Here is a 19,571-nt window from a genome sequence, read left to right as displayed (position 1 = left end):
CGAGGAAGAGACAATCGATCAGTTATTTGTTATATAATACATATATGAGAGGTCTCATCTCTATCATTTTTATTCTATATACTTATTTATTATTTTATACTTCTTTCTTCAATTATATAATATATATATTTTATCATATCTTATATGAGCGACACAATTTTTTACATATTTTATATTATATGTATATAATTATATGAAACAAATTTTATAAATAAAATTATTTAATGTTATATTTATATAAAAGGAAACTTTTGTACTTAAATATTTTTAAATTATATTATTAAATAATTTTATATTATATTTTGTATTTTTCATTTTTATATATTTCTTATATTAAATATATTGGAATAAATTTACTGTAAAATAAGTTTAGAGTCTTGACTCCGTACCACCAGATACCACTATAGTTTCCCCAGTAATGTAAGAAGCATCACTACTTGCTAAAAATGCAGCTACACTTCCAATCTCATCCGGCATTCCTAGTCTTCTCATACTAATTTGTGATATAGCAACATCATAAGTTTCATCCGAGTTGTACAACTAAAATCACAATAAATTCATATATAAGAAGTTATTTCTTAACAAATCAATGGATTGAATTTAAAAATGATAATGGAAAAATACCAGTTTTGAAAACCTAGTCTTTATTATTCCTGGTGCAATACAATTTACACGAATTCCATCGGGTGCAAGGTCTCTTGCAGTAATTTTAGTTAGACCCAGTAAAGCAGTCTTGCTAATTGAATATATCCCTAGTGACTAAAAAAATGCTATATTAATAAAATATGATTTCTTATTATTAAAAGTTCCTTTAGTATCAATAAAGGATATATAAAAATAGAAAGACAAATTTTTTTAAACTCACACTATAAGGATTACTATAAGCAGCAGCTGAAGATATGATAATAATAGAAGGTGATTTACTGCATTTAAGAAGCGGCAAAGAGTCTTTTATAAGCAAGAATGTAGATTTGACATTGATATCAAAAATTTTGTCCCATACTTCCTCAGTGTTCTGTACTAATACAAAGTCAGGTGTTGGATTAACAGCTGCGTTAGATACCAGAATATCCAAACCTCCAAAATTTGCTTTTGTCTGCAATTTTTTAGAACATATGTGTGTGTTTTTAATATCCACTAATATATAATTACATTTAAATAATAAAATAATCTACTATGATATTAATTGAAGAAAAAAAATGTATTATATTAGAAAAATTTAAATATAAGTTTAAAAAAAAATTGCTACACATATATACAATTAACACTTGTTATAACTTACTTTTTCAAACAAATTTTTTCTATCTTCTGCCTTTGCCACATGGCAGACAGTACCTTCAATTTGTAATCCCTCGGACTGAAGTTCTTCCACAGCTTTTTTCACATTCGATTCCTTACGACTGCTGATCATTACTTTAGCACCTTCTTGTGCTAAACGTTTCGCTATGGAAAATCCTATTCTATGAAAATTCAAAGCATAACTTGAGCATAATATTTAGTTATATATAATTATCTTTGTAAGAATAAATAATAAAAATTTTAAATTTTTCATGGAGTGACATTTTTTTATTGTATACGAGTATGCAGAATGTTCGAGCTAACTACAAATATGATTTTCTTATATTACCCATCTGTAGATGCTGTCACCACTGCGACTTTTCCCTCTAATCGGTTGCATTTTATCGAAGAAGATGCATTAGTATGGAAAGTTCGGACATTTTGGTTTATTGCAGTACGCAACATCTTTCTCGTAAAAATCGTGAAACACAACGTTCTTCGTAATGCGATAAAATATCACGATTAATCATGACTTATAGAAATAGACTGCGCATTATCTTTCCAATTTTTAATTAATATGCAATCTCGTGATAAAAAAATATGTGATATCAGAAAGAAATCGGATAGGGGCACGTGAAAGGAAATAAGTTACTTGTTGTATAATACATACTTATATGAGAGATCTTTTCTTTTTTACTCGATATGCTTATCTATTATTTTACACTTCCTTCTTCAATTATATAATATATATACTTTATCATATCTTATATGATCGATACGACTTTATATATGTATAATTATATGAAAAATTTGATTAAAAAAATCATTTAATGTTATATTTATATCAAAGAAAATTATTTTTGTGCTTAAATATTTTTATATTTCATATATTATATTATATTATATTATATTATATTTTTTACTTTATATATATATATATAAAATATAATGTAAAATATAACATAAAAATATTTAAGCACAAAAATAAATAATTTTCTTTGATAAAACATGAAATGATTTTTTTATATATATACTACATAACGCAAAGCGCGCGTTTCGGGCGTGCCATTTATTCCCTTTTATTATATATATATATTTCTCACTGTCACACAAGCTGTCAAAATTTGTAATAATCGCAAATGACAGCTGCTCACAACATGAATTGAGCGCAATAAAAGAACCAATCGACATCGCAGAAAAGCGGCAACAATTCAAGCGTCACATGCCTTTTTTTCATATATAGGATAGGATATGATAGGATTTATATATATTTTTATATATTTTTTATATATATTTATATATATTTATATATATTTTATATATATATATATATTATATATATATATATATATATATATATATATATATATATATAAAATATTAGAACATATTCAATAAAAATAAAAAATTTTTTCTTAGCATCATTATACAAGGCTAGAGATATGTTATGTAAATAATGTATCCAGTATGTATAAAATTACTATAAAATAAGTTCAGAGTCTTGACACCATACCACCCGATGCCACTATAGTTTCCCCAGTAATGTAAGAAGCATCACTACTTGCTAAAAATGCAGCTACACTTCCAATCTCATCCGGCATTCCTAGTCTTCTCATACTAATTTGTGATACAGCAACATCATGAGATTCCTCCGATTTGTACAACTAAAATCACAACAAATTCATGAACAAGAAGTTATTTCTTAACAAATCAATGGATTGAATTTAAAAATGATAATGGAAAAATACCAGTTTTGAAAATCTAGTCTTTATTATTCCTGGTGCAATACAATTTACACGAATTCCATCGGATGCAAGGTCTCTTGCAGTAATTTTAGTTAGACCCAGTAAAGCAGTCTTGCTAATTGAATATATTCCTAGTGACTAAAAAAATGCTATATTAATAAAATATGATTTCTTATTATTAAAGGTTCCTTTAGTATCAATAAAGAATAAAATATAAAAATAGAAAGACAAATTTTTTTAAACTCACACTATAAGGATTACTATAAGCAGCAGCTGAAGATATGATAATAATAGAAGGTGATTTACTGCATTTAAGAAGCGGCAAAGAGTCTTTTATAAGCAAGAATGTAGATTTGACATTGATATCAAAAATTTTGTCCCATACTTCCTCAGTGCTCTGTACTAATACAAAGTCAGGTGTTGGATTAACAGCTGCGTTAGATACCAGAATATCCAAACCTCCAAAATTTGCTTTTGTCTGCAATTTTTTAGAACATATGTGTGTGTTTTTAATATCCACTAATATATAATTACATTTAAATAATAAAATAATTTACTATGATATTAATTGAAGAAAAAAAATGTATTATATTAGAAAAATTTAAATATAAGTTTAAAAAAAAATTGTTACACATATATACAATTAACACTTGTTATAACTTACTTTTTCAAACAAATTTTTTCTATCTTCTGCCTTTGCCACATGGCAGACAGTACCTTCAATTTGTAATCCCTCGGACTGAAGTTCTTCCACAGCTTTTTTCACATTCGATTCCTTACGACTGCTGATCATTACTTTAGCACCTTCTTGTGCTAAACGTTTCGCTATGGAAAATCCTATTCTATGAAAATTCAAAGCATAACTTGAGCATAATATTTAGTTATATATAATTATCTTTGTAAGAATAAATAATAAAAATTTTAAATTTTTCATGGAGTGACATTTTTTTATTGTATACGAGTATGCAGAATGTTCGAGCTAACTACAAATATGATTTTCTTATATTACCCATCTGTAGATGCTGTCACCACTGCGACTTTTCCCTCTAATCGGTTGCATTTTATCGAAGAAGATGCATTAGTACGGAAAGTTCGGACACTCAGGTTTATTGCAGTACGCAACATCTTTCTCGTAAAAATCGTGAAACACAACGTTCTTCGTAATGCGATAGAATATTACTAATCATGACTTATAGAAATAGACTGCGCATTATCTTTCCAATTTTTAATTATATGCAATCTCGTGATAAAAAAATATGTGATATCAGAAAGAAATCGGAGAGGGGCACGTGAAAAGAAATAAGTTACTTGTTGTATAATACATATATGAGAGATCTTTTCTTTTTTACTCGATATGCTTATCTATTATTTTACACTTCCTTCTTCAATTATATAATATATATACTTTATCATATCTTATATGATCGATACAACTTTATATGTGTATAATTATAGGAAAAATTTTATAAAAAAAATCATTTAATGTTATATTTATATCAAAGAAAATTATTTTTGTGCTTAAATATTTTTATATTTCATATATTATATTTTTTACTATATACATATATATATATATATATATATATATATATATATATATAATATAATGTAAAATATAACATAAAAATATTTCAGCACAAAAATAAATAATTTTCTTTGATATAACATTAAATGATTTTTATATATATATATATACTAGACAACGCAAAGCGCGCGTTTCGCACGTGCCATTTATTCCCTTTTATTATATATATATTTCTCACTGTCACACAAGCTGTCAAAATTTGTAATAATCGCAAATTACAGCTGCTCACAACATGAATTGAACGCAATAAAAGAACCAATCGACATCGCAGAAAAAAGCGGCAACAATTCAAGCGTCACATGCCTTTTTTTCATATAGGATATGATAGGATTTATATAAGTTTTTATATACTTTTTATATATATTTATATATATTTATATATATTTTTATATATTTTTTATATATATTATATATATATATATATATATATATATATATATAAAATATTAGAACATATTCAATAAAAATAAAAAATTTTTTCTCTAGCATCATTATACAAGGCTAGAGATATTATGTAAATAAATGTAAATATTATGTAAATATCCAGTATGTATAAAATTACTATAAAATAAGTTCAGAGTCTTGACACCATACCACCCGATGCCACTATAGTTTCCCCAGTAATGTAAGAAGCATCACTACTTGCTAAAAATGCAGCTACACTTCCAATCTCATCCGGCATTCCTAGTCTTCTCATACTAATTTGTGATACAGCAACATCATGAAATTCCTCCGATTTGTACAACTAAAATCACAACAAATTCATGTATAAGAAGTTATTTCTTAACAAAGCAATAGACTGAATCTGAAAAATGATAATGGAAAAATACCGGTTCTGAAAACTTAGTCTTTATTATTCCTGGTGCAATACAATTTACACGAATCCCATCGGGTGCAAGCTCTGTTGCAGTAATTTTAGTTAGACTCAGTAAAGCAGTCTTACTAATTGAATATATACCTAGTAACTAAAAAAATACTATATTAATAAAATATGATTTCTTATTATAAAAGGTTCCTTTAGTATCAATAAAGGATATATAAAAATAGAAAGACAAATTTTTTAAACTCACACTAAAAGGATTATAACCAGCAATTGAAGATATGATAATAATAGAAGGTGATTTACTGCATTTAAGAAGTGGCAAAGAGTCTTTCATAAGCAAGAATGTAGATTTGACATTGATATCAAAAATTTTATCCCATACTTCCTCAGCGTTCTCTAATACAAGGTCAAGTGTTGGGTTAACAGCTGCGTTAGATACTAAAATATCCAAACCTCCAAAATATGCTTTTGTCTGCAATTTTGTAGAATATATGTGAATTTTTAATATGTAGTAATATATAATTACATTTAAATGATAACATAATCTATTATGATATTAATTGGAGAACAAATGTATTATATTAGAAAAATTTAAATATAAGTTTAAAAAAAAATTGCTACACCTATATACAATTAACACTTGTTATAACTTACTTTTTCAAACAAATTTTTTCTATCTTCTGCCTTTGCCACATGGCAGACAGTACCTTCAATTTGTAATCCCTCGGACTGAAGTTCTTCCACAGCTTTTTTCACATTCGATTCCTTACGACTGCTGATCATTACTTTAGCACCTTCTTGTGCTAAACGTTTCGCTATGGAAAATCCTATTCTATGAAAATTCAAAGCATAACTTGAGCATAATATTTAGTTATATATAATTATCTTTGTAAGAATAAATAATAAAACTTTTAAATTTTTCATGGAGAGACATTTTTTTATTGTATATGCAGAATGTTCGAGCTAACTACAAATATGATTTTCTTATATTACCCATCTGTAGATGCTGTCACCACTGCGACTTTTCCCTCTAATCGGTTGCATTTTATCGAAGAAGATGCATTAGTACCGAAAGTACGAACACTTTGATTTATTGCAGTACGTAACATCTTCCTCGTAAAAGGTGTGAAATGCAACGTTTTTCGTGATGTTCACAATATTATTACAAGTCATGGCAAATTGCAACTTTTACTATATCACGTGGTAAATATATACATATATATGTTATATATATATATATATATATATATATATATATATATATATATATATATATATAAGAATGAAAGAACACGAGGCACGAGAAGAATTAAGAGGAGGCATGACTTTCAATCAAAGTAAATGTGTGATCCGAGCAAAGAACTACTTAGGGTGTGTTCCAAAATTCACTGCCAGCGCTGAAAATCTATAATTCACGTAACGTATATTATATATTTTCAGCGCTGGCAGTGAATTTTGGAACATAGGCTTACAGAATATTTAACATAAAAATAAAAATCGGATTATTTTAATAAATATTGGAAATCGCCGATATGCAATATTTATTAATGTAATTTTAAATATCATGATATTAAGAAAAGTAATATTAAATATTAATTTATTTATTGCAAAGATTTAAATAAAATCAACGTAAATTTTTGGATGTTCATAATAATTTAAAATATATATAAAAAGAAAGTTGAAATAATTTGGTAGTAAAATTTCCATCGTTGCATTATTAAAATATGAAATGCATTTAGAATAGAATTTAAGTAACTCTTAACATATCAAGTTATTTTCATAGAATGTTACAGAATATTTATAAAATTATCTCCTCTTTTTTGTCTTTTAAATTTTATATTGAACTATATTATTTTTATAGATGTACATCTGTAGAATTTTATTAACAATAACAAATTGATGAAGATGAATATTTTAACATAATTTAAATTTTTTCAAAGAGCAGTTATGATAATTCTTTATAAAATATTTTTTATAAATATAATCAAAAAGGGGGAAATAACTTTCTTTACAGACGGATATAATAGCTCAAAGCGTTTTCCACTTTCGTTTTTGATGTATATTAATTTCCTTGACATTTTCTATATAAATAACGTTTTTATAAAATAAATAAGAAATTTTTCGGTCACATTTCTATCAGGCATTCCTCTTTTTTTCATATTCTGAATATGCACTCTTACGATTACAATATTTTTCTTTCAAAAACTTTGTAAAATAATCAAGTCACTTATTCCACATTAATATTCTTTTTAATATGAAGTGCAGTATTTGTTAATAAACAATTCTACTCTTATAAGTTTTTTGGAGATTTACACATATATTAATAACTCTCGCAGTTTTTTCAAGTAGATATTTTCTATCTTTTCCATTCATTTAGTATTTCAAGAGTTGATACTAATTTGATGGCATCAGCATATAACATCTACTACAATATAACATTACATATAGTAATGTAAAATAATATAAAACAAGTAGAATATCTGTTCTATTTCATAGAAAAAACCATTTCAATGTCATCATGATTTTGTTACTAAGTTTGGTAAAAAAAAACTTACTATTATTTATCAAATACATCGCTCTCGCATATCTTTTAAATTGACTAGATTAAGTTAATATATAACAACTTTGTTTACTAAACAATAAATATGGGTGATAAGTGATAACAAAGAAGTCAAGCAAGCGAATAATTTACATTTCAGAGTATAAGAAAATTGAGAATAAATTGTATATGCTTTTCAACTTCTTATAAATCTCACTACTAATTTGTGTGTGTGTGTATTATATACATTCACATCATAATAATTAAAAATATCGTTATGTCTCACGTAAATAGAATTAGGCTCATCCATATAAATTCGACTGGATCCGATATATTATCTACACAAGATTTGCAAAAACATTTATACTAATTCGGGCGACTTTATAAAATAAGTGCACGAACACTTAAAAAATATCTGTGTCGTTATATTTAAAATATTTTCGCGTCTGAATGAAATAATGTCCGTGCCGAATCATTTGTAACATTCACATACATATGTTGATCACTCACAATATCAATGACATTGATGTCACGGATTTGCTTATCTCGATTTTATTCGCATTATTCGTTCATGGCACAATGTATGCAATATGATAAAATATGCAATATGATGGAACATGCGCCTCATTCGCATAATCCACAATTTGCAGTCTTAAAACTTTAAAAAAGCACCATTATGTACATGATGTGTATAGAGATGATAGCTTCGCATTACAGTATATTTACAAAATGAAAGTAATCGCGTGTAAACGTAATGTATACATAGCCGCTAAATACATCATACATGTTTTCTTTTAAAAAAAAAAGCGTGCATTAATTCAGAGAAATGCCTTGTATCCACGAACTGAGATCACTAGTGTCCTCGCAGCTAAGATTCAACGCGTGCTTCTCGCTCTGTTTGACGCCTAAGAGTAATTCAGCAGCCGTTCGACCGGTCAAGTATGCTCCGTGTACCGTGCTGTAGAACGAGGAATGAGTGTGTTCACCCGCGAATGCCACCAAAACATTAGCCGTTCCGTCCGTCTCATCTTCCTTCTCCTGGATCAACGGCTCGGCCAAACTTCTGATGTCCAACTGACTCGCTCCGACAGCCATCGCGGTGTAGGAACCTCGCGTGAAGGGTTGCGAATGCCACGTGGTGCGTAGGCAGCTTTTCGGAGTCGGTACGAAAGGATCGTTGAGGAATCGCCGCAGAATCGTTGTGCACACTTCCGCCACTTCCGTTGTACTCAGTTTCTCCATGTATTCGGCCGCGCGACCGGATATCCAACCGAGCAGCAACGTATCCGAGATTTTAATGAACGAGTATATCTTCCTGAACCAGGTCTTGCTAATGTCCCGCTTGTCTGCTTCAGGCAACCGCTCGTCGTCCCAAAGGAGCATCACCTCCGAGACACCGGGATTCAGGAAAGGTCGTTCGTATTCGAGAAAGATTTTATTCACTGTACCGAACATCAGTCTGTTTATCGCCTCGAGTTTATAAGCCGGCAACGATGGTTCAAACAAGTCCGAAGCTGTCCTTTTCAAAACGCCCAACGGTAATGTACATACTACGTGTTCCGCGGTAATCGTCTTTCCGTTTTCACATTGTACTTCTATAAGGCTATTCGATTTAGAATCGGAGTTTCCCGCAGGATCGACGTCTTTCTGGGGACGCCACCTAAAATAGACGATTTTATAGCACCAGGACATATCCAGCACATTTGCCATAACTCAATCATCAATAACTGCAAAACTCACCTAATCTTTGTCACAACATGCCGGGTAAGAATACAACTCTTTGGTATGTGCTTCGAAACAGGTTCCAATATAGCACTGTATCCGTTTGGAAGACTAATATTTCCGCCTTGAAGCTCGTCGTAGGAGCCCATTTCCAGGAGGTCCACTTCGTCCATGCTGTCGCAGCCTGTAACGCAGGTCTCTCTCTTGAGCAGACAATCAAAGATCAGTTGTCTCACTCGTCGTTGTTCAAATGGCAAGGACGAAAGATATATCTCCGCTTCCAATGCAATGTGCGCCCCTACGCTAGTTATACCATCTGGAGGAGTATATGTGCTTAGAAAATATTCTTCGCATCGTCTCAAAAAGCACACATAAGCCTCGTAAATCTCCCGCAAGACGGGAAATGGTAATTGTTTCCCATCCTCCAGTGCAGCCACTACTTTATGAGGTTTCGGCACGTGTACGATATCTATTAAACCATTTGCCATCGCTAGTTCAAACATGGGATTACCTAGTACACCATGGATCCAATTTGCCCCTAATTCAACGTTTTCATTGCCTAGACAAAAAGATATAGTAAAAAATTGTATTATTTTCTCATTCATTTTTTTAAGTAATAAGGATTCACAATATCATTGTGTTTTTATATAGAGTAACTCTTTTAATATTATAATCTCTTTGTTTCAAAATATTAAATAAGAATATTATATGTATAATGATAATTAAAGTATATTATTAATATATTATATTATATAATTATAATATTAATATATGTATAATGATATAAAGATGAATCCAAAAGATTCATGTTTTTGTTTTATCAAGATTTATTAAGTATAAATCTCTTTTGCTCTATTTTTTATTTAAGAAACATACTTTGAAAATTAATTTTGCCAAAATAATTGACAAAAAAAGTTATCCTCTAAAATTATACATTTTACTAATTATCATTATATATATAATTTTAATTTGCTCCAAAAAACAGATACTTTTTTCTTCTCTTGCATAGCATGGTTTCATATATTCTGTGCCTAATTTTTTTACATCATTATTAATTTCTATCACAAATTTCCAAAGTAAACAAACTTAAATGTTTAAGTATATTTCACGATTATAATTGCATTGTGGAGTATGTCCCATACACATTGTTACTTTGAAAATTAATTTTGCCAAAATAATTGACAAAAAAGTTACCCTATATAAAATTAAATTCTACTAATTAACATTATACATATAACTTTAATTTGCTGCAAAAACCTGATACTCTCTTCTTTTCTTGCACAGCGTGGTTTCATATATTCTATGCCTAATTTTTCTACATCATTAATTTATATCACAAATTTCCAAAGTAAACAAACTTAAATGTTTAAGTATATTTCACGACTATAATTGCGGAGTACGTCCTATACGCATTGTTATTTTGAAAATTAATTTTGCCAAAATAATTGACAAAAAAGTTACCCTATATAAAATTAAATTCTACTAATTAACATTATACATATAACTTTAATTTGCTGCAAAAACCTGATACTCTCTTCTTTTCTTGCACAGCGTGGTTTCATATATTCTGTGCTTAATTTTTCTACATCATTAATTTATATCACAAATTTTCAAAGTAAACAAACTTAAATGTTTAAGTATATTTCACGACTATAATTGCGGAGTACGTCCCATACGCATTGTTATTTTGAAAATTAATTTTGCCAAAATAATTGACAAAAAAGTTACCCTATATAAAATTAAATTCTACTAATTAACATTATACATATAACTTTAATTTGCTGCAAAAACCTGATACTCTCTTCTTTTCTTGCACAGCGTGGTTTCATATATTCTATGCCTAATTTTTCTACATCATTAATTTATATCACAAATTTCCAAAGTAAACAAACTTAAATGTTTAAGTATATTTCACGACTATAATTGCGGAGTACGTCCTATACGCATTGTTATTTTGAAAATTAATTTTGCCAAAATAATTGACAAAAAAGTTACCCTATATAAAATTAAATTCTACTAATTAACATTATACATATAACTTTAATTTGCTGCAAAAACCTGATACTCTCTTCTTTTCTTGCACAGCGTGGTTTCATATATTCTGTGCTTAATTTTTCTACATCATTAATTTATATCACAAATTTTCAAAGTAAACAAACTTAAATGTTTAAGTATATTTCACGACTATAATTGCGGAGTACGTCCCATACGCATTGTTATTTTGAAAATTAATTTTGCCAAAATAATTGACAAAAAAGTTACCCTATATAAAATTAAATTCTACTAATTAACATTATACATATAACTTTAATTTGCTGCAAAAACCTGATACTCTCTTCTTTTCTTGCACAGCGTGGTTTCATATATTCTGTGCCTAATTTTTCTACATCATTAATTTATATCACAAATTTCCAAAGTAAACAAACTTAAATGTTTAAGTATATTTCACGACTATAATTGCGGAGTACGTCCCATACGCATTGTTATTTTGAAAATTAATTTTGCCAAAATAATTGACAAAAAAGTTACCCTATATAAAATTAAATTCTACTAATTAACATTATACATATAACTTTAATTTGCTGCAAAAACCTGATATTCTCTTCTTCTCTTGCATAGCGTGGTTTCATATATTCTGTGCCTAATTTTTCTACATCATTAATTTATATCACAAATTTCCAAAGTAAACAAACTTAAATGTTTAAGTATATTTCACGACTATAATTGCGGAGTACGTCCCATACGCATTGTTATTTTGAAAATTAATTTTGCCAAAATAATTGACAAAAAAGTTACCCTATATAAAATTAAATTCTACTAATTAACATTATACATATAACTTTAATTTGCTGCAAAAACCTGATATTCTCTTCTTCTCTTGCATAGCGTGGTTTCATATATTCTGTGCCTAATTTTTCTACATCATTAATTTATATCACAAATTTCCAAAGTAAACAAACTTAAATGTTTAAGTATATTTCACGACTATAATTGCGGAGTACGTCCCATACGCATTGTTATTTTGAAAATTAATTTTGCCAAAATAATTGACAAAAAAGTTACCCTATATAAAATTAAATTCTACTAATTAACATTATACATATAACTTTAATTTGCTGCAAAAACCTGATATTCTCTTCTTCTCTTGCATAGCGTGGTTTCATATATTCTGTGCCTAATTTTTCTACATCATTAATTTATATCACAAATTTCCAAAGTAAACAAACTTAAATGTTTAAGTATATTTCACGACTATTATTGCGGAGTACGTCCCATACGCATTGTTATTTTGAAAATTAATTTTGCCAAAATAATTGACAAAAAAGTTACCCTATATAAAATTAAATTCTACTAATTAACATTATACATATAACTTTAATTTGCTGCAAAAACCTGATACTCTCTTCTTTTCTTGCACAGCGTGGTTTCATATATTCTGTGCCTAATTTTTCTACATCATTAATTTATATCACAAATTTCCAAAGTAAACAAACTTAAATGTTTAAGTATATTTCACGACTATAATTGCGGAGTACGTCCCATACGCATTGTTATTTTGAAAATTAATTTTGCCAAAATAATTGACAAAAAAGTTACCCTATATAAAATTAAATTCTACTAATTAACATTATACATATAACTTTAATTTGCTGCAAAAACCTGATACTCTCTTCTTTTCTTGCACAGCGTGGTTTCATATATTCTATGCCTAATTTTTCTACATCATTAATTTATATCACAAATTTCCAAAGTAAACAAACTTAAATGTTTAAGTATATTTCACGACTATAATTGCGGAGTACGTCCTATACGCATTGTTATTTTGAAAATTAATTTTGCCAAAATAATTGACAAAAAAGTTACCCTATATAAAATTAAATTCTACTAATTAACATTATACATATAACTTTAATTTGCTGCAAAAACCTGATACTCTCTTCTTTTCTTGCACAGCGTGGTTTCATATATTCTGTGCCTAATTTTTCTACATCATTAATTTATATCACAAATTTCCAAAGTAAACAAACTTAAATGTTTAAGTATATTTCACGACTATAATTGCGGAGTACGTCCCATACGCATTGTTATTTTGAAAATTAATTTTGCCAAAATAATTGACAAAAAAGTTACCCTATATAAAATTAAATTCTACTAATTAACATTATACATATAACTTTAATTTGCTGCAAAAACCTGATACTCTCTTCTTCTCTTGCATAGCGTGGTTTCATATATTCTGTGCCTAATTTTTCTACATCATTAATTTATATCACAAATTTCCAAAGTAAACAAACTTAAATGTTCAAGCAATATGAAACATTCACGATTATAATTGCGGAATATATCGCATTCATATCATATCGTGGAGCAAATTAATTCGAAAACAAATCACACAAATACCGTCGAGGAGAGGTTAGGCCAACCGTACCAATTGGAGCAGCAACGATTCGTCCGCCTATTCGTCCGCGCGCCTCGACGATAAGAAAATCCGTCTCGCTGTTCTTCAATAAGTGAGTCGCCGCCGACAGCCCGGCCATACCGGCACCGATAATCAGAATTTTGCACGAGAGTCGGTCATCCTCCGAATTATTTGTGGATTCCGCCATGTTCGTCACATATGACCGATCTGACCGATATCGGTTATCCATAGACGTAGGAAGAGATCCTCCTGCGTTCCAACATTCATTCAGATTGTCAGTGAAATTCACTGAAAATCTATAGTTTATGTATACGCATTTATAAAGCCCGTATTAGGCTAAAGGTGCGGCCTCATTGACGCTAAAAAGTAGCGTCAACCATTGGTTGAACAATGAAGCAACTATACTTACCTCCTTGTTCAACCAATGGTTGACGCTACTTTTTAGCGTCAATGAGGCCGCATCTTAAAGATGCAATTCTGAAGATGCGGCCCATTGACGCTAAAAAGTAGCGTCAACCATTGGTTGAACAAGGAGGTAAGTATAGTTGCTTCATTGTTCAACCAATGGTTGACGCTACTTTTTAGCGTCAATGAGGCCGCATCTTAAAGGTGCAATTTCATTGACGCTAAAAAGTAGCGTCAACCATTGGTTGAACAATGAAACAACTACTTACTTCTTTGTTCAATCAATGGTTGACGCTACTTTTTAGCGTCAATGAAATTGCACCTTAAAGGTGCAATTTCATTGACGCTAAAAAGTAGCGTCAACCATTGATTGAACAATGAAGCAACTATTTACTTCTTTGTTCAACCAATGATTGACGCTACTTTTTAGCGTCAATGAAATTGCACCTTTTGTCGTACGACAAATTTTTTAAGCACACTGATTGCAACTGCTGCAGAATAGAAAATTTTTAAAGATTTAAAAAATTATTATCCCGCAACCAATCAATGTGCTTAAAAAATTTGTCGTACGATAAATGTAATATTAGCTTTAGGACGCATTCACATCTTGGCAGAAAAACGGGAAACAGAAAAGCAGGAACCAATCACAATTCGCACTGGTAGTAAACAGTACATGCTGCTCTTCTGTGATTGGTTCCTGCTTTTCTATTGCTGCGGCAGGGGTGCCACCCGATTGATTCGTCGCTAATTGGCCAATTCACAATAGGACTCTCTGATTGGTCAATGCTGGTTACCCTAGGCACAGGTCAATATAATTGGCTGTACTCAATCGCAACGTGGTCAAACGGAATACTTCCTGGCGGTAGACACGAAGCGGGATCTTATATCATATTTATTAAAGAACATGTTTTTTAATAAAATCTTTTTTTATTTAAAATAATATATCTATATTCCGGAATATAGAGATAAAATGAGAATGGATGAATGAATGAAAATAAAAATGTATTGTAAACCAAGTCGATCCGAAGCTGAAAGGCATGATAATATAAATATAAGGATAAAATAAATATAATATAAATATAAGGATAAAATAAATATAAAATTTCAATAAAAAGTAATTATAGAAATTCAATAAAGAATAAATTATAGAATGTCAATAAGAAAGTTACAATAAGAAAGTTTTAAATACAAAATTAATTTCCTAAAATACATATTACATAATTACATATGCAAAAGAATTAGTTTATATAGTTATTTTTTAGGACTTATTTTTTCTTTTATCTCTTGAAGAAAAATTATTATATTATTATATTTTTCTCAAAATTTTTTTAAATGCATCTAAATATTAAAAAAAAACCGTAATATATATTGAAACCCAAACACAATGCTATCACCCTATAAAAAATATACAGTACATAATATGTATCATAGAACTTATATATTTGTGTGAAGAAGTAATTACTTCAAGGAATTTTCTAAAAATAAAGTAATAATTCTGTAATATACAATGTATATTATTTTTTTTTATATTTAGATTTTTATTTCAGAAATAACAGCCATAATACCTAAGAATAAAAAAAGTAAATAAATAACAATCATACTGTTCTCTATACAAGCAGGACAGCATTAATGCATCCATCATTTTCAGGATTATTCGTAACTTGTGCAAATTTCCCCCATACTACTTTGCCTGACTGTGTTACAAGACCTAATTCCGAGATATTAATTTCGATAATAGTTCCTTTCGTGATAACGCCTAAACTCGTATAAAGAGGAGAGCTCGGATTCTTTTTGACACCGATTATTGGCAGGGAAAACGTTGCCTTTAACTCCGGATGAGTGACGTGAGCAGTTTTGAATCTCAATGCCATTGGCCTGATGAATCTTTCAAACTTGGGTGGTTTCCTCGTGAAGTTTTCTCCAACAAAGGTCACTTTAGTTACCATTCTCTTCCAGGATTTTCGCTTCGATTTCCCACTTCTCAATACTTTAAAAACTTCGGACTCTGACTGAGCCCTTACTTTAGGAATGGGAACATCCCATTTGCCAACCTTTTCTTTACGTTTTTGCTTTATCATATTGGATAGTACTTTTGCACGATTGGTAACATTACGATCCAGCAGATATACAGGTAACGCTCCGTCTGGTAGTTTATCAGATTTCTCTTTGACCTTCTTCTCCTCGTGTGCTCTAATTTTCTTTTTCATCTGAATCTTTTCATTCCGTCTCTCTTTATTGAAGATCTTGGCCTTTATACCGCGTAAAGTACGAGCTTGCTCCGCTCGTTTGTGAGGTGCTCGAGCCTCTCTCTTCCTCTTTCTCTCCTCATAATCCAATCGCCGACCGTAGAGTTTACGGTGCCTCTCAATATATTCGTTCTGCGGCATTTTTCTATGTAATTTTTTGTTCTCACAATGGATTAATTTCTTCTGAAAAAGAAGTTATTATTTGAATTATTTCATGCGAGGGAAATAGAAGCTATTCATCCAAGTCATCAAAGAAAGTGTTTTGAAGAATATTAAAATGTTGTCTTTGCTGAAGTTACAATAATAAATATACTCTGTATTTAATTGAAATACATAGATATATTGGGAAGACCGACACATGATTGGAAACACATTTGTCGCGTTTGGCCATGTGTTCTCAGTTACTTTCGCTGTATCGACATTTATAAAACGAATAAATTGTCAGAAATCTCGATAAAATTTCGATGCTTAGAAATAAACGTAGTAGCGTCATGTTCGGGCTTTTTTTTTAATTACAGAAAACTACATCAAAACCTACCTTTGATCTAGCAAAAAAATGAGAGGTGTCACAGTCCGCTTTTAAGCGATCCTAGAATCCTGTATAAAGGACTATGTAAATTCCATATAAATCCTTGGTACAGAATTCTAGGCGATCCTCTGAAAACGATATGCTCTGTCGATATTAAAAACCATAGACCTTATAAGTATGGACTGGCAATACGTATCAGACTGTGTCCGGAGGAGGTTAGAGAGAGAAACATCTTTTTGGTACTTCTCTTTCTACAAGTGTCCGGAAATACGTTTTGCGCATGCACCTGACATATACTATACAATAAAACATTCTGATTGATGTATATGTGTATGTGTATATGTATTATTGCAGAGAGAACATAATATTGAGGTTGTGTCTCTGAAGTCTCAGAAAGTCTCTGTATTTAATATTAATTTAATTATTTTAATAAAGATTAACAATAATGGTTCGAAGATGTATTGTTTGTGATATAACGTATTCATCAAAAAATAGTGTTTCTTTTTACTCGTAAGTATTAATGAAACAAATCGTAATGTCATAAAGTGACATTCTATAAAAACAGTACAAGAAAGAAAAACATCAAAAATTTCAGTTTTCCAACAAATGAAAAATATAAAAAATTATGGATGGATGTGTGCAATATAAGTGAAATCACGAAAGAAAGCAGAGTATGTTCACGTCACTTCAGTTCATCTCATTTGCAATGGACTAATAGATCTCGAAAAATTTTACAACCAAATGCAATTCCATTATTATTTCTTGGAAAAAGAAAAAAGTATCTAAAAAGGTAATATAAGATATAATAAATATAATATAAAGACGAAAAAAATGTAATATGCAATTTTAATCGCTACAGAAAAGTTATGTTCTATATCTTATTAAAAAATGTTATTAATAATGTTTAGAAAAACCACTTTTCCAAAAAATTTTGCTTCAATAATATATATTTATTATTTTAGTATACAAAAACAATGTTTGACTGTTTCAAATAATTTATTTCTTGATAAATCATATTATAAACTTAATCTAGCTTATTTAAAACTGACATGCGCAATGCATACTTCCGGACACTTGTAGAAAGAGAAGTACTAAAAAGTATGTTTCTCTCTCTAACCTCCTCCGGATACTGCTTCTCTACAGAAACTATAGGCAATTGCCAGTCCATATCTGTAAGGTCTATGTTAAAAACATGAACATGAACTACGAGGACAAATCCACGTCAGAGAGAAGACTGAGAGGTGTTATGGCCCGCTTTTAGGTGATCCCTGAAAGCGATACTCCCTCTGTTAATTTAAAAAACGTGGACATGAACTACAAAGCCAAAGTCCACGAAAGTTCTCAGAGGGTAACATATATGTGCACAATTTCTGATTATGTTCCGTGCTATGTAAAAAATGCCTGTAGTACACGAAATGCCATCAGTGCTGTATAGCAAAACGCATATGTATATAAATAAATTTTTAATTTTAATTTTTTAAATAAATTTTGTGGTCCTCTCTCTCTCCCTCTCTCTCTCTCTCTCTCTCTCTCTCTCTCTCTCTCTCTCTCTCTCTACACATACACAAATAAACACACACACACACACACATATATAATATATATATGTATATATAGTATGACGCTACAACTTTATTCTGAAATATTTGCGTTTAGAAATATATATATATATATATATATATATATATATATATATATATATATATTCGAAAAATATAGATGTTGCAAAATATTTTAAATATCTCTTCCTTTATATAAAATATAAAGAATTTATATGTTCTATTCTAATATAGTCAACATTATTTATATACTTTTATTATAATTTTCTTACCAGCATAATATTTTTATGCTTAATATTTTATATAATATAATGTACTAAATTATAAAATTTAATATACAAAATATTACAAAATAGTATTATTATTAATAAATAGATTGCACACTGTCTTTTAGTTTCTAATTATTTTCAATCATTATACATTTCTATCCAATAGAAATCTCCTCTTCTTCGAGTTCTTGGATTATTATGGTTTATTGTAATTTTTTGTGTTAAAATTATAAAAATTATCATCATTTGTGTCATGCTTATTCCTTCCTATGGAGTCCATCGAAATACTTTCTATTTGTTCTCAGATATAGATATTCAAATCACTGTAGTTGCCTTTTTCTCGATTATTCCCTTTTTCTTTCATTTTATTTAAAAATATTAATATAATTAATATAACAAATATTTATATAATTTTGGTATTTCTCTTAGTCTGACATTTCCCCTTCGACAT

General features: G+C 29.3%; 4 protein-coding genes, 1 long non-coding RNA gene and 1 pseudogene across 10 annotated transcripts; 1 reads left to right on the top strand and 5 right to left on the bottom strand.

The window, feature by feature from the left end:
• Positions 1-333: 333 nt before the first annotated feature.
• On the bottom strand, positions 334-1,866 carry LOC105249295 (dehydrogenase/reductase SDR family member 4). 2 transcript variants are annotated; one of them, XM_011254639.3, is made up of 5 exons: positions 1,628-1,866; positions 1,283-1,460; positions 866-1,096; positions 625-759; positions 334-540 (listed from the first exon to the last, which is right to left on the bottom strand). In XM_011254639.3, the coding sequence occupies exons 1-5, from the start codon at positions 1,741-1,743 to the stop codon at positions 370-372; spliced, it is 831 nt and encodes a 276-aa protein (XP_011252941.2). In that variant the 5' UTR covers positions 1,744-1,866; the 3' UTR covers positions 334-369. The 2 variants fall into 2 exon arrangements, with proteins under 2 accessions (XP_011252941.2, XP_011252942.2); XM_011254640.3 differs by having other exon boundaries at positions 1,283-1,455; positions 1,628-1,761.
• An 833-nt stretch (positions 1,867-2,699) lies between these two features.
• LOC105249294 (dehydrogenase/reductase SDR family member 4) lies at positions 2,700-4,337 on the bottom strand. Of its 2 annotated transcripts, none has more exons than XM_025414786.1 (5): positions 4,033-4,162; positions 3,688-3,860; positions 3,271-3,501; positions 3,027-3,161; positions 2,700-2,942 (listed from the first exon to the last, which is right to left on the bottom strand). In XM_025414786.1, exons 1-5 carry the CDS (start codon positions 4,034-4,036, stop codon positions 2,772-2,774), a joined length of 714 nt encoding a protein of 237 aa, XP_025270571.1. In that variant the 5' UTR covers positions 4,037-4,162; the 3' UTR covers positions 2,700-2,771. The 2 variants fall into 2 exon arrangements, with proteins under 2 accessions (XP_025270571.1, XP_025270566.1); XM_025414781.1 differs by having other exon boundaries at positions 2,709-2,942; positions 3,688-3,865; positions 4,033-4,337.
• On the bottom strand, positions 2,701-6,644 carry LOC112637050 (dehydrogenase/reductase SDR family member 4-like). Of its 3 annotated transcripts, XM_025414803.1 has the most exons (6): positions 6,425-6,643; positions 6,086-6,263; positions 5,679-5,903; positions 5,439-5,573; positions 5,159-5,353; positions 2,701-2,747 (listed from the first exon to the last, which is right to left on the bottom strand). In XM_025414803.1, the coding sequence occupies exons 1-5, from the start codon at positions 6,538-6,540 to the stop codon at positions 5,183-5,185; spliced, it is 825 nt and encodes a 274-aa protein (XP_025270588.1). In that variant the 5' UTR covers positions 6,541-6,643; the 3' UTR covers positions 2,701-2,747; positions 5,159-5,182. The 3 variants fall into 3 exon arrangements, with proteins under 3 accessions (XP_025270588.1, XP_019882494.2, XP_011252940.2); XM_020026935.2 differs by lacking the exon at positions 2,701-2,747 and having other exon boundaries at positions 5,106-5,353; positions 6,086-6,258; positions 6,425-6,644; XM_011254638.3 differs by lacking the exon at positions 2,701-2,747 and having other exon boundaries at positions 5,115-5,353.
• A 760-nt stretch (positions 6,645-7,404) lies between these two features.
• LOC105249296 (spermine oxidase) lies at positions 7,405-14,353 on the bottom strand. Of its 2 annotated transcripts, none has more exons than XM_011254643.2 (3): positions 14,094-14,353; positions 9,711-10,251; positions 7,405-9,630 (listed from the first exon to the last, which is right to left on the bottom strand). In XM_011254643.2, exons 2-3 carry the CDS (start codon positions 10,193-10,195, stop codon positions 8,784-8,786), a joined length of 1,332 nt encoding a protein of 443 aa, XP_011252945.1. In that variant the 5' UTR covers positions 10,196-10,251; positions 14,094-14,353; the 3' UTR covers positions 7,405-8,783. The 2 variants fall into 2 exon arrangements, with proteins under 2 accessions (XP_011252945.1, XP_011252943.2); XM_011254641.3 differs by having other exon boundaries at positions 7,406-9,630; positions 14,122-14,353.
• A 1,704-nt stretch (positions 14,354-16,057) lies between these two features.
• Positions 16,058-17,517, bottom strand: LOC105249297 (annotated as a pseudogene).
• Positions 17,518-17,618: 101 nt separating this feature from the next.
• On the top strand, positions 17,619-18,732 carry LOC112639805. Its single transcript, XR_003123694.1, has 3 exons — positions 17,619-17,802; positions 17,888-18,082; positions 18,373-18,732. It is a non-coding gene; the product is annotated as an uncharacterized LOC112639805 (long non-coding RNA).
• Positions 18,733-19,571: the final 839 nt, after the last annotated feature.

The sequence above is a fragment of the Camponotus floridanus genome, unplaced genomic scaffold, assembly GCF_003227725.1.
Source record: "Camponotus floridanus strain SB8 unplaced genomic scaffold, Cflo_v7.5 scaffold113, whole genome shotgun sequence".
Classification (NCBI taxonomy): Eukaryota; Metazoa; Arthropoda; class Insecta; order Hymenoptera; family Formicidae; genus Camponotus; species Camponotus floridanus.
This window is presented reverse-complemented; position numbering and strand designations above follow the sequence as displayed.

Coding starts and splice junctions, on each gene's coding strand:
- LOC105249295 (XM_011254639.3), bottom strand. CDS start 1,743: ATGTTGCGTACTGCAATAAACCAAAATGTCCGAACTTTCCATACTAAT. Junction 1,097..1,282: donor GAAAAAATTTGTTTGAAAAA/GTAAGTTATAAC, acceptor AAAAAATTGCAG/ACAAAAGCAAATTTTGGAGG. Junction 760..865: donor CTTATAGTAATCCTTATAGT/GTGAGTTTAAAA, acceptor GCATTTTTTTAG/TCACTAGGGATATATTCAAT.
- LOC105249294 (XM_025414781.1), bottom strand. CDS start 4,148: ATGTTGCGTACTGCAATAAACCTGAGTGTCCGAACTTTCCGTACTAAT. Junction 3,502..3,687: donor GAAAAAATTTGTTTGAAAAA/GTAAGTTATAAC, acceptor AAAAAATTGCAG/ACAAAAGCAAATTTTGGAGG. Junction 3,162..3,270: donor CTTATAGTAATCCTTATAGT/GTGAGTTTAAAA, acceptor GCATTTTTTTAG/TCACTAGGAATATATTCAAT.
- LOC112637050 (XM_025414803.1), bottom strand. CDS start 6,540: ATGTTACGTACTGCAATAAATCAAAGTGTTCGTACTTTCGGTACTAAT. Junction 5,904..6,085: donor GAAAAAATTTGTTTGAAAAA/GTAAGTTATAAC, acceptor ACAAAATTGCAG/ACAAAAGCATATTTTGGAGG. Junction 5,354..5,438: donor AGACTAAGTTTTCAGAACCG/GTATTTTTCCAT, acceptor TTGTGATTTTAG/TTGTACAAATCGGAGGAATT.
- LOC105249296 (XM_011254641.3), bottom strand. CDS start 14,341: ATGGATAACCGATATCGGTCAGATCGGTCATATGTGACGAACATGGCG. Junction 10,252..14,121: donor AATCGTTGCTGCTCCAATTG/GTACGGTTGGCC, acceptor CTTTTTGTCTAG/GCAATGAAAACGTTGAATTA. Junction 9,631..9,710: donor CATGTTGTGACAAAGATTAG/GTGAGTTTTGCA, acceptor CGTCTATTTTAG/GTGGCGTCCCCAGAAAGACG.